At 40.8% G+C, this 14,321-nt stretch overlaps 1 protein-coding gene across 1 annotated transcript in view; it reads right to left on the bottom strand.

The window, feature by feature from the left end:
- The window catches only part of CCDC85C (coiled-coil domain containing 85C), a 112,380-nt gene extending 101,933 nt beyond the window's left edge, over positions 1 to 10,447 (bottom strand). The window contains exon 1 of the mRNA XM_075844056.1: positions 9,406 to 10,447. Within this exon, the coding sequence (XP_075700171.1) occupies positions 9,406 to 10,126 (721 nt within the window). The 5' untranslated portion in view covers positions 10,127 to 10,447. The remainder of the gene's footprint in view (positions 1 to 9,405) is intronic.
- Positions 10,448 to 14,321: the final 3,874 nt, after the last annotated feature.

Genomic DNA, 14,321 nt, shown 5'->3' with positions numbered 1-14,321 from the left:
TTTACTAGAACAGACCTGTCAGGAGAGAGGACAGATCCTCTTTAATAAAAAGCAGATACAGCACATTGAGGTCACATTCACATTCAGCACTTACTGCCGCGTGTACTCGGCCCTTGTCAATCTTGAGTTTTTCAGTGTTTCTGGGAGAATCGGGAATACACACAATGCACTTTCTTTTTCCTTATTTGAACATAACAGAACCCGCTGTCAAGTTCATGATATACTCAAGGTTACATCTCACTAATTCTAACCACATCCTGTAACTTATCTACATTTCAGCTGGATTTGATCTCTGTGTTCCAAAGGTCGATAATGTAACGCTACCAATGAGAAAAATATACAAGGAGGGTGTGGGTCTAGGAGGACCGAACCACAGATAAGTACAAAATATCAGGCTGCCTCAGTCACACCAGAGCAAAGTACAAATGACCTGTACCGAGGACTATTCTATACAACACAATCACAACTGTGTCCTTCCTGAAATCCTGATATTAGTTGTTTTTAATGACTCAACTCCAATAAGATTTAAAAAAAATCTCCTCCCTGTTCACATGATTGTCAAAAGGCAGTAGTTTATATTCTTGTACATAGGGGGCAGTATTATAGTAGTTATATTCTTGTATATAGGGGGCAGTATTATAGTAGTTATATTCTTGTATACAGGAGCAGTATTATAATAGTTATATTCTTGTATATAGGGGCAGTATTATAGTAGTTATATTCTTGTATATAGGGGGCAGTATTATAGTAGTTATATTCTTGTATATAGGAGCAGTATTATAGTAGTTATATTCTTGTATATAGGAGCAGTATTATAATAGTTATATACTTGTATATAGGGGCAGTATTATAGTAGTTATATTCTTGTATATAGGGGGCAGTATTATAGTAGTTATATTCTTGTATATAGGGGGCAGTATTGCAGTGGTCATATTCTTGTATATAGGGGCAGTATTATAGTAGTTATATTCTTGTATATAGGGAGCAGTATTATAGTAGTTATATTCTTGTATATAGGGGGCAGTATTATAGTAGTTCTATTCTTGTATATAGGAGCAGTATTATAGTAGTTATATTCTTGTATATAGGAGCAGTATAATAGTAGTTATATTCTTGTATATAGGAGCAGTATTATAGTAGTTATATTCTTGTATATAGGAGCAGTATTATAGTAGTTATATTCTTGTATATAGGGGGCAGTATTATAGTAGTTATATTCTTGTATATAGGGGCAGTATTATAGTAGTTATATTCTTGTACATAGGAGCAGTATCATAGTAGTTATATTCTTGTATATAGGAACAGTATTTTAGTAGTTATATTTTTGTATATAGGGGCAGTATTATAGTAGATATAGTCTTGTATATAGGAGGCAGTATTATAGTAGTTATATTCTTGTGTATAGGGGCAGTATTATAGTAGTTATATTCTTGCATATAGGAGGCAGTATTATAGTAGTTATATTCTTGTATATAGAGAGCAGTATTATAGTAGTTATATTCTTGTATATAGGGGGCAGTATTATAGTAGTTATATTCTTGTATATAGGAGCAGTATTATAGTAGTTATATTCTTGTATACAGGGGCAGTATTATAGTAGTTATATTCTTGTATATAGGGGCAGTATTATAGTAGTTATATTCTTGTATATAGGGAGCAGTATTATATTAGTCATATTCTTGTATATAGGGGGCAGTATTATAGTAGTTATATTCTTGTATACAGTGGCAGTATTATAGTAGTTATATTCTGCTCTATTAGAGGCAGTATTATAGTAGTTATATTCTTGTATATAAGAGGCAGTATTATAGTAGTTATATTCCTGTATATATGGAGCAGGATTATAGTAGTTATATTCTTGTATATAGGGGCAGTATTATAGTAGCTATATTCTTGTATATAGGAGGCAGTATTATAGTAGTTATATTCTTGTATATAGGAGGCAGTATTATAGTAGTTATATTCCTGTATATATGGAGCAGGATTATAGTAGTTATATTCTTGTATACAGGAGCAGTATTATAGTAGCTATATTCTTGTATATAGGGGGCAGTATTATAGTAGTTATATTCTTCTATATAGGGGGCAGTGTTATAGTAGTTATATTCTTGTATATAGGAGCAGTATTATAGTAGTAATATTCTTGTATATAGGGGGCAGTATTATAGTAGTTATATTCTTGTATATAGGGGCAGTACTATAGTAGTTATATTCTTGTATATAGGAGCAGTATTATAGTAGTTATAGTCTTGTATATAGCGTGAGTATTATAGTAGTTATATTCTTGTATATAGGGGGCAGTATTATAGTAGTTATATTCTTGTATATAGGAGCAGTATTATAGTAGTTATATTCTTGTATATAGGGGGCAGTATTATAGTAGTTATATCCTTGTATATAGGGGTAGTAGTATAGTAGTTATATTCTTGTATATAGGAGCAGTATTATAGTAGTTATATTCTTGTATATAGGGGGCAGTATTATAGTAGTTATATCCTTGTATATAGGGGTAGTAGTATAGTAGTTATATTCTTGTATATAGGAGCAGTAGTATAGTAGTTATATTCTTGTATATAGGGGCAGTATTATAGTAGTTATATTCTTGTATATAGGGGCAGTATTATAGTAGTTATATTCTTCTATATAGGAGGCAGTATTATAGTAGTAATATTCTGTATATAGGAGCAATATTATAGTAGTTATATTCTTGTATATAGGGGGCAGTATTATAGTAGTTATATTCTTGTATGTAGGGGGCAGTATTATAGTAGTTATAGTCTTGTATATAGGGGGCAGTATTATAGTAGTTATATTCTTGTATATAGGGGCAATATTATAGTAGTTATATTCTTGTATATAGGGGGCAGTATTATAGTAGTTATATTCTTGTATATAGGGGCAGTATTATAGTAGTTATATTTTTGTATATAGGGGCAGTATTATAGTAGTTATATTCTTGTATATAGGGGCAGTATTATAGTAGTTATATTTTTGTATATGGGGGGGGCAGTATTTTAGAAGATATATTGTTGTACATAAGGGGCAGTATTATAGTAGTTATTCTTGTCCACGAGGAGAGTATATAACAGCTGAGCAGTTGTCATTTCCCTCCCCCACCTACATGTAATGTGCATTACACAGCAAGAGGAAGCTTCTCTCTGTATAACGTGAATTTGACATTTGTACTCCAATCTAAAGAATGAAGGAAGTGGCGTAGAAAAAATCATAATTCATTTACACTAGATACTTTACACTATTGAACTACAAGTACCAGCAATAATAGCAAGACCTGGAACAAATAATATATTAAAGAAGGATCATACAACATCTTCATTTTAGTATAAACCTAGAATTACAGGCTGTGGGAGATCCCGGCATTCAGTAGTAGGATGTTGGAACATTATGGGTCTCGGGTGAATACACATAAACCTACAATTGTTATATTTATTTTAAAAGAAAGCGAAATACTTCCTTGAGGAACACAATGCAAGCCTTGAAACAATGGAGGAAACTTGACTTACTGGATTCCAGGAATTACACCTGCGAGGCTCAATACACAAATGTGCGACACTGACTCTACTGTCCGGAGGAATCCTGTGTTAATCAGATAACGTTCACGTATCATCAGCTACAACCAGGACACTAACCTGCAACCCCCAATGAAGGAGCCCTGTGTCTTCCCATACAGCAGGCCACAAATACTGAAAATTGACTTTCGTTGTGGAAATGTGTACAAAAAAAATCTTTCAAACTTTTTTTTATTTTTGAACGTAGCATTTGCATTGCTCAAAAAGTTAGTTACCACCCCAAATTCAAATTCCAGGGCACGACTGCCGGATAATAAAGTCATTGGTCCAGACCATTTGCTTTGTAGTTTTCTACTTTTTGATAACTTCAGGGGAGTCAGGAAGGTTGAATTCTCATCAAAAGTACAAAATATTGTAATATACTCCAACAAATTGGCAATTTTTTGAGCTTTCTAAAACATGAAATCTCTGACAAGGTGAAGCCCCCCTGATTTCAATGGTAACGTTATACATGGATTAGACGCCCTTTGTCAGAGTTTGTTCTGGGAATCGATGGGGTTCATGATCTGGGATATTTCAAGAGATAAAAGGTGGAGTTCAAAAAATAACTCAACAAAAAGAATTATTCACATAATACTTCCCAGTCCATTGCCCAGAACCTGAGACCATCTTTTCCGGGTGGTGACAGTATCGCTATCAGTAGTACTGCCCAAGGGTGTAGAAACCAGCGTAGAAGTCATTGTAATCAGCTATAGGGCCCAGCAGCGGAGAAGACCGACCACCACTGTTATATAGGAGGATGGATGCTGGGGGGGGGGGGGTATTGAGTCTTAGGAATAATCATAACCGTTCAATTTCCAGATGATTATTTTTTACGCCGTTGCTCTGGTTAATGATAGGTGACCGGTCTATAGAGCATGATTATCCATGCTGGGCTACTTCACTTGGTGCTAGGCAGTGCCCAAACTCATAGGGGGACTACCTAGCAAGCTCCGCTGTCCGTTATGCATGATTAGAGTAGGAAACGCCGCCTTTCACCAAAGATTTATTTTAAAGAGGACCTGTCACTAGGTTATATAAGTTGAACTGGTTAACTGACCTGAATAGCGCTGTCTCCCTGATTCCAGCGCTGTTTTTCTTTTTTTCCTGGACCCCTCCATTCCAGAGATATATCCCACTGTTATGTTGGCTCCCTATATGCATATTTGCTGCAGTTAGTCAATGGGGCGGAGCTAGCTTCCCTGCCTCTGATGCTGAACAATCAGCACGCGGCAGCTTGAGGGTAGATCACGCCCTGTTGGCTAACTACAGCAAATTAGCATAGAGGAAGCCAACAAAACAGTGGGCCATATCTCTGGAACTGGGGGGTCTAGGAAAAAAATAAAAACAGCGCTGGAATCAGGGAGACCGCGCTATTCAGGTCAGTTAACCAGTTCAACTAATATGACCTAGTGACAGGTCCTTTTTAAACTCTTATTTGCAGACTGGTCCACAAGTGAAATGACTCTCAGGCCCACCCACCATTTATACACATATCTATGGGCATGTCCACTTTAAATGTAATCTTTTTACATACAGGACATATCAGTAAGACTTATTAGGTTATTTGTGAACGAACCCATAAAAAAAAAATAGACCCTAGTGGTAAGTGAGTGGCACCAAAGTCAGCTCCAAATAGGGTCGTCTTCCGAAGGACGTCGAAGCCCACAATTGATGCAAACTTTAGGTCCAATGGGGCATTTATATTTCATCATATTCTTGAATGCAAGTTATAAAATCCAAAAATAAATAACCCCATCCACCCAAAAAAATGTATGAAATAAACCTATCGTATATAACAATAAATATAAAGACTGTGGCAGGGGAAGAGGAATTTACTTGGCTGCGGTTTAGGTATTTTTCCAAAACGTCCTCTATTCTGTTGAAACTTGCTCCGTTGATACAGATACATAATTTGAGATGCGTATTTACTGCTGGTAACCGTCCAGTCTGCAAACATCCTGATGGTAATGGTACCTCTATAGATAATCATTGAGATTCAGTAAGTACTTTACAGCTGCAAGTGAAAAGCCAACCCTGCAGAGATGGAACATGACCAGGCAGGTAAATTCGGTCTCTTTTGTAAAGGTTTTATTTGACACGTATCGAAATATAGCGCAGACAGGGAAGAGACAATAGATTTTCAAACGCATCATGGGACAAAGAAGATGCTATGGTTTGAATGTAAACTATTATTCGAGCAGTTAAGGTTGTATGTGGTATTGCAGCTCAGCTCCATTTAATGGAGACTGGCTGCAATACCAGACACATCCCATGGACATGTGTGGAGCTGTTTCCAGAAGAAAACAGCCATGTTTTTTTAATCCTGAACAACCTCTTTAAGGAATATAGGAAAGAAAAGTGACTGCCCCGTGCGGGAAGTGTGAAGGCAGCTATATCATTTTATACTAGGGGGTCAAAATTAAAGGGGTTTTCCAATAATTTTTTTAAAAAAAAGTTTAAAATCCCCCATAACCATGTAGCTTTCATAGAAACAAACCACTTACTAATTACTAATACACGTTGGTTATGGGGATTTAAAAAAATGTCTAGATTCCCTGAAAACCCTATATCAGATTGTGGAAAAAGAATCGTATCTTCCATACGTATCCAAGAATACACAGCGCTCCTACACGGCCCAGAGGACGCAGCACCCCTACGCGGCCCAGAGGACGCAGCGCCCCTACGCGACCCAGAGCACGCAGCGCCCCTACGCGACCCAGAGCACGAAGCGCCCCTACGCGACCCAGAGCACGCAGCGCCCCTACGCGACCGAGAGGACACAGCGCCCCTACGCGACCGAGAGCAGGCAGCGCTCCTACGCGACCGAGAGCACGCAGCGCCCCTACGCGACCGAGAACGCAGCGCCCCTACGCGACCGAGAGCACGCAGCGCCCCTACGCGACCGAGAGCACGCAGCGCCCCTACGCGACCGAGAGCACGCAGCGCCCCTACCCGACCGAGAGCACGCAGCGCCCCTACGCAACCGAGAGCACGCAGCGCTCCTACGCGACCGAGAGCAGGCAGCGCTCCTACGCGACCGAGAGCACGCAGCGCTCCTACGCGCCGAGAGTATGCAGCAATCCTACACACCGAGAGAGTACCCAGCAGTCACAGAGGGTTCTCCACTTCCCTGTGTAGTATGTACATTGTGTTCATCATCTGTATTGACACCAAGCAAATATAAACAGACTCTTGGAAGGAAGAGAAAGGCGCAGGGAAGCTCGTCCCACATCACCAAATCTACAGTCACGGAAAAAGTTTGCATTACATCACTGACAACAATATGGCTAGGAGCTTTTTTATTCTTCTCAATTATCCATGTTGGTTTTTAAAGTGTAACTCCATTAAAATCTTAAACCCCATGGGTGAATATAGCTGACCTCAATATTTCACTCCCCCTAATGGCACACTCACTGGAGGCCAGGAAGCTGAGATATTAGGACCTGTTGGGTTTTGTCCTCACACTGAGGAGCTACTGATCTGGAGGAAACATGGTGGTCACCGGTGAATTTATACTATTCCCAACAAAGTCAAAAAGTATTTGGTTTTCGGACTTTGTAGAGGAGCTAATTTGTTAATTTACGGAGAGAAAAACCACCGGTGACTGCCCTGTTACCTCCATGTCACAGACAAGGTCGGCTAGGGGAGTAAAAGGGTATGTGCACACACACTAATTACGTCCGTAATTGACGGACGTATTTCGGCCGCAAGTAGTGGACCGAACACAGTGCAGGGAGCCGGGCTCCTAGCATCATACTTATGTCCGATGCTAGGACTCCCTGCCTCGCTGCAGGACCACTGTCCCGTACTGTAATCATGTTTTCAGTACGGGACAGTTGTCCTGCAGCGAGGCAGGGACTCCTAGCGTCGTACATAAGTATGATGCTAGGAGCCCGGCTCCCTGCACTGAGTTCGGTCCGGGACTTGCGGCCGAAATACGTCCGTCAATTACGGACGTAATTAGTGTGTGTGCACATACCCTAACAGTGTGAGGACCCGGGCAGACCCTGCTATGTGACTGCATATGCCCCACTAATCTTCTTGTTCACCCTTGGTCATCTTCTTACATGTTATCATGGGGTTTGCAAGTCAAGATCTTCACTAAGAATGAAGGGGTCAAGAAGACACCTCACCTTTAGTCAACTTTCCTCTGATATAATTCTATATCTCCTATCGAAGCTGATGAAACGTCCTATAAAATCAATAAGACTGTAATCTGAGTGAAGCCAATAGAAGCAAAAGGCCGCAAAACTTGGCCAGTCTTGGCTCATGGGCCTCCACCACTAACATCTCCTGATGTGGTACCAGCTTTGATCCCCAAAAATGTAAAGAATAAAAGAGCTGCAGTACTCATCATGCCTCTTTGGCCTCTCTCAGGTCTCAGGAGAAACTAAGATGAGCCATTGACTTGGTCTCTCCCGCGAGAAGTCTCTATGACATTTCACAATTATATAATCTTTCATCCGCTACAGAGCGACCTTACAGTCACTGCTCTAGGCAACGGAATAGTTGAGCACATCCCTGGATGCAGCGCATCGAAGACAAAGCACTGCCAGCTCCTAAATTTTGCAAGTAATTTCCATTGACGTCAATGGAGGCACATCTTGCCTATTTCTGTAAAACCTCATGCCGATTGACTAAGCCGTGAACTCTACATTATCTTCTGCATACATCCTATTGTCGTCACTATTATCCATCTTCAAATTAATTGTACATGAGCTGTTTCATGGGTGTAATTTGCTTCCTATATGACTGACTTAAGAATCCATAGTCATCACTCTTTCGACATGTCACACTGGTTTACAAGACAATGATCAACTATAATGACCATACCGGTCTCATCATTAGTGTTCTCCAAAATATTTACCAACCAGGACCAATGTACAAAGGTAACATTTCCTAAATTTAAAGGAGTTGTGTGGGTTGGACAACTGTTTCATCTTCAAGGTCCACCAATGTCAAGCTGTTTGGGAGTTGGTGGGAAGAGATAACCCTGGGAGAACCTCAAGGAGAAAGCTTGGTGGTCCTCCAAACCCTCTGTAGCCAATAATGTGAGAGGAGGTGGTTCCAACACCAGGACCAGAATTAATATGCATGGATGCTACAAAGTAGAACCCAATATACAGAGAAGTGCTATATCTCATCAGGTTTGGTGCTCTTCAGGTCCATATGGTTTACATCTTCATCTGCTTTCAGGACAAGGGAAGTATTGATGGTTTAGAATTTAGGTGCTGGTGGAAATTTTTGAGAATTTTTCTCGGTCTTCTCACATGAAGACCCAGCTCCTTGGAAAAGAGAAGGACGAGCAGCAACACAATGGATGGAAACAAGTACAAAACTCATAAATATGTCATTGAGAAGCCTGAAGACCCAAAGATAGGACTTTCTGGAGAAACATTATGTATACGGTTATAGCATTAGGAGAAACGTAGATGTCCCTCAGGTCCGTCTGACATATCGACGTATGAGTCTTTGACATAAGTATATTACATTTTAGCTGTATCATCTGAAGGTTCAATGAAATTTGGGAAGACCCAAAACTAGACTAATTTCCTTCAACACCACAATGTTTCAGAATGCAAACCAACAAATAAGTTACTCAACTATCACAGCGCAGCTATTGTTCCTTGTCGGAGGAACAGTCGAGAAATATACTTTTATAAAATAAAATATTTGTTTTTGGGATCCTCCCCCCCCCCCCCGCTAGGTCTGGGAATACGGGAGGGCACATTGCCGCTTCTCATTGAAATGCATATTATCCTGAATACTTCAAACACAAATCACCAGAGTAACACTAATCACACAGTCAGCTCTGAATGCCAAGCTAGGGACTTACCATTCAACCCATTAGGAATACTTCTATGGTGGGGAAGGGTGGAAAGGTCATCTGCAGATCTCCTGATGGTGCCAGCTTTATTCTCCACTGGTTTGGGAGGATGATGATGGTGGTGGTGGTGGTGGTGGTGGTCCGGGCTGCCTGCGCTGCCAGCACTAGATGTACTGCTGCCATCCCCTACGTCCCTCGCCCCAGAGCCGCCATTTAAATTGGTCAAACTGTTTTGGCTATCAATGGAAGTCCTAGAACCAGCGCCATTCCTCTCCTCGTCCAACATGAGGACAATCTCCTTGAGCTCCAAGTTATCTTTAAGGAGAGCCTCCTGCTTGGATTCCAGCTCCTTCAGTTTTTGCTGATATGACCCGACCTCCTTCCACATCGACCCGGCAGTGTGTCTCCCGAACCTCTGCCATTCCCTGGAAAGCTTTTTCCCCTTTTGCCGATCATCATCCAAAAAGCAACACAGCTCCCGTAGCTCCTGGTTATCATCTTGAAGTTTCTGGTTGACTTCTTTTAAGCTTCTGATCTCATGAAGATGGACCTGTAGCCTCCTGTTTACGTCCTTCATTAAATTGCCATGTTCCACCATCAGATTCATCTTCTCAATGTCCACTTTCCTCAACCTCTTGAGAAGGTCCTCCTTGCTCCACCGGAGAAGCTCTTCATCTGGGACCTTGTTGAGGTCTTCTGCAGACCCTGCTCCTTGAGAAAGCTTTGCCATGATAAATAACTCTCAGGATAAAAAAGAGGGAATCAGAATTCAATCAAACTCCCCTTTTTTTTTTTTTGGGCAAAACTACCATCCCTGAGCTGCTGCTGGAGAGGTTCCTGCATCACCCATGGTGCAGAGATCTTATGATTTGCAGGTGGAAACTTGTGCAGAAAAATAATGTGTAATCCAATGGAGAGCAGCTTCAAATTGCCTTCAGAGTGATCCTGCCTTCAGTCATTTGTATGACTATCCTCCCTGCGATCCTCCCGCAGAGTCCGGGCTCGATGTCTCTGCGCTGCTGTCTCCAGCTCCTCTGAAGCCTCCTCCTCCCCCCTCCCGTCCTGCCTGTCCTCCACTTACTGTTCTTTTTTTTTTTTTTTTTCCTGAATTGAACAAGCGTTATTGACAAGCACCGGCCGAGACAACACAATTCAAACTAGGTCAACGTTCTAGTCCTGATTAAAACATAACAACACCTGACGACAGCAAGCAGAGGACAGTGATGGCTTGTAGAACTGATGGCTGCATGCTATTCAATGACAGACCTGGAGATAAAACTACAGGCAATGATGAGAATGATACATAAGAGCAGAAAATAAATATGTATAGTGTGTGTTTTGTAATTATTATTATTAGGTTTAGGAATTTATATTTACAAGAATAGAAAATGAATTCAAATACAAAATAGAAGACAGGAAGATGTGATGATAGATAAATAGATAATAGACGGGTAGATAAATATATGATGTAGATAGATATAGACAGGAGTGAGTAGTAGAAAGTCAAAAATAATTTTAATGTAATTTAATGGCATATATATTTAGATACATTGTATATATGTTTTTAGATAGATAGATAGATAGATAGATAGATAGATAGATAGATAGATAGATAGATAGATAGATAGATAGATAGACAGACAGACAGACAGACAGACAGACAGACAGACAGAGAGAGAGATAGATAGATAGGAGACAGATAGACAGACAGATAGACAGATAGATAGATAGATAGATAGATAGATAGATAGATAGATAGATAGATAGATAGATAGATAGATAGATAGATAGATAGATAGATATGAGATAGATAGATAGATAGATAGATAGATAGATAGATAGATAGATAGATAGATAGATAGATAGATAGATAGATAGATAGATATGAGATAGATAGATAGATAGATAGATAGATAGATAGATAGATAGATAGATAGATAGATAGATAGATAGATAGATAGATAGATAGATAACTGTGTCATTTTCTGTTAACAAACTGAAAACCATGCAACTCCTGTGCCCCAATGCAAAATCAGTGCCAGGGCCGCACCTATAACACTGGTGTCTTCCTATGTGGCTAAGGGGTATTTTGGCCCTTCAGGCACCAGGTCCCACTGCCACCTCTGCACCCCTTATAGCTACACCCCTGGGTGGCACACAAAGCTTCCAATTGACTGTTCCGTTTCCACCAGTGAAGGATTGTTTCTGACTCCTGAGAGCTCCTCCAATCCTGAGAATGGGTTCTCATTGTACTCAGTGGAGAGGTCCTGTGCATGTGTGCTCTATCAATGAGAACACATGCTGGGAGTTGTAGTTCTTGGGTAGAAAGTTGCAGGTCATCCTGAGCAGGAGGACATTTTGGATTTTTTTTATCAAATTGAGGACATTTTGAATAGTGACATACTGAGACCTGTGGTTCTGGCATGGTGTTCAGGGTAGCATGACATGCCCACGTAGCAAAATGCTGATCATTCTGGGTATGAAGAAATGCTGGCACTTGGAGTTCTATAATTGTTGTCAAACCCGATGAAAACAGCTGACAAATTATTGTTATTATAATTATTTATATTAATATTATTTTTTTTACATTATTATTATTATTGTCATCATCCATATTATTATTATTATATTATTACATTATTATTATTATTATTATTACTACATTATTATTACTACATTATTATTATTATTATTATTATTATTATTATTTTAGTTTTACTACAATATTATTCTTATTTTTAATACACTTGAATTACTTTGCCTTAGAAAACTTAAGTTGTTTTCTCGCCCTGGAACTTTCTTGGGATTCACACGACCGGGTCGTTCCCGAGCCCGAGTGTCGGCCGGTAAAATCGGCCATTTTGCCCGGCCGGTTTGCATAAAGTTATGCATCCGTGCCGGGCCGGGCAGATCCGGACAGTGACATCAACGGCAGCTCCTGAAGGGGAATCCCCATGTGTTCGGGGATTCCGCTTCAGGTGTTTCCCCTGATGTCACTGCCCAGATATGGACAGAGACATCAAGCGCTCTGTCCAGGAGCGGAATCCCCGAAAACACGGGGATTCCGCTCCTTCAAGGAGCTAAAGTGCGGCTAGCACATAGCAGAGCGGGGAGATACCTCCCCGCTCTGCTATAGTGGCGTCGCTACAGTAGTAGCAGCCGCAGCAGCAGCAGCAGCTGCTGCTACTACTACTAGCGGCGCCATCGAAGGTGTCGCCGAGCCAGGGTGCTTTTAACAAGCAGGGGAAGGGAGCCAGCGCAGCGCTCCCTTCCACCTGCTGTACACCCCGGCCCTGCAACACAGTGTACAGCGATGCCATTCGTCAGAATGGCATCAACTCCTCCTCCTCACATGCACTCTGCGCTGTGAGGAGGAGGAGATAGAGCGCAAGCGCCGGGAAACCCGGCCATCACTCGGAACACATTCCGGTGATGGCCGTGTAATACCCGGCCCCATAGACTTGTATGGGAGCCGGGCGGCCGGGTGCCCGGGCAAAGATAGAGCATGTCCTATTTTTTGACGGCCGGATTTTCCGGCCGTCAAAAAATCGGTCGTGTGAATAGCCCCATTAGGGGTCTATCATTCCTAATGCAGCCGGGTGCCGGCCGATTTATGAACGGCCGGCACCCGGCCGGGAAACCCTGCCGTGTGAATGAGGCCTTAGAGTTGGTTGGAGAATGCAAATTCCAACAGTTTCTGGTGAATGAGAGCAGCGCCTTCATGTGAGCTCTTTGTGAAGTCTGAATTCACGTTCAGTGGGGGGTGGTCTTCTCTCATCCCCCCAGTGGGAAAGATAACATGAAGTTGCTTTTATTTCTGCAGCTCTCCTCTGGCCACCTGGGCTTTCTCCTCTGAAGTTAAAACCCACAGCAAATAAAGCTTCTTCCAACACAATGTTATCACTGTCCAGGGATTTATGGCTTTTTAAATTAGAATGATTTAAAATTTGATATTTGCTTAGAACAAGGATTAATAAAACATACCCAGAAGGACAAAGCTGTGAGGATTTTTTTTTTTTTACATTTATATCAAGGTATTAACAAATTATTTTTTTTAAATAACATTTGTGATATTTTTGTTGCAAACAGCTTCCAAGGATAGTAAAGCGCGGTTAAATACCCGCCATCCACAATTTCCCATATATATTAGTCAATTATATCAACACTCTTGTTAAACGCTGCCACCTAGTGTTTATATCAAATACTGGTGTACATGTCCATTAAAAATATTTCACATGCTGCTCGTGCCATTTTAATAAATTTGGTGCAATTTGCGTCATTTTTGCCAAATCGTTAATTCATCAAATTGGGTACCGATAATAGAAAAATGCTGCAGTAATACAAAGTATGAGAACGCACATGAATACTATCATACATTGTAAGCCATTATGATCCACATATTACCTCCCCCCACAAGATATGGAACCTACAAAGCGTCGTTAGTGGCAGGTTCTTGCTGGTCTTTTTAAATGTTCATCTGCCTTCAGTTCTTGTCTCTGTCCATTTGATACACTTTCCCCAAAATCTTCTTTTGGCAACCAGAAGTGCTCAACATATTGGAGAAACTATGGGGGGGGGGGCTGAGGTTGCCGTCGTTCCTAGGCCGTGGTGCACGAGGGTCCCAAATATCATTCTCCGCAATAGAGGACAGATGTACTATAAACGACATGTGATGATTGGGCAACCTGGTGAAAATTTTGCATCAAGGTCCAGACCTATGGCTCAACTTTTTTTAAAATGTTTTTCCTTTTTTTTAATTAAAGTTAAATTAAAAGTTCAGCAAATTTTTTATAGATTTTGTTTATCAGTTTTTCACCATGATCTCTGTTTGCTGTTAGTGAATGGAACTTCTTTTGTGTACATCTAAAATATGGAAACCTGTCCTTTACAATGATGCATAGGCTGTTACAAGAGACAGAGCTGGG

Source organism: Rhinoderma darwinii, chromosome 12, assembly GCF_050947455.1.
Source record: "Rhinoderma darwinii isolate aRhiDar2 chromosome 12, aRhiDar2.hap1, whole genome shotgun sequence".
Taxonomy (NCBI): domain Eukaryota; kingdom Metazoa; phylum Chordata; class Amphibia; order Anura; family Rhinodermatidae; genus Rhinoderma; species Rhinoderma darwinii.
Note: the sequence above shows the minus strand (reverse complement) of the source record. Positions and strands in the feature narration are given on the sequence as shown.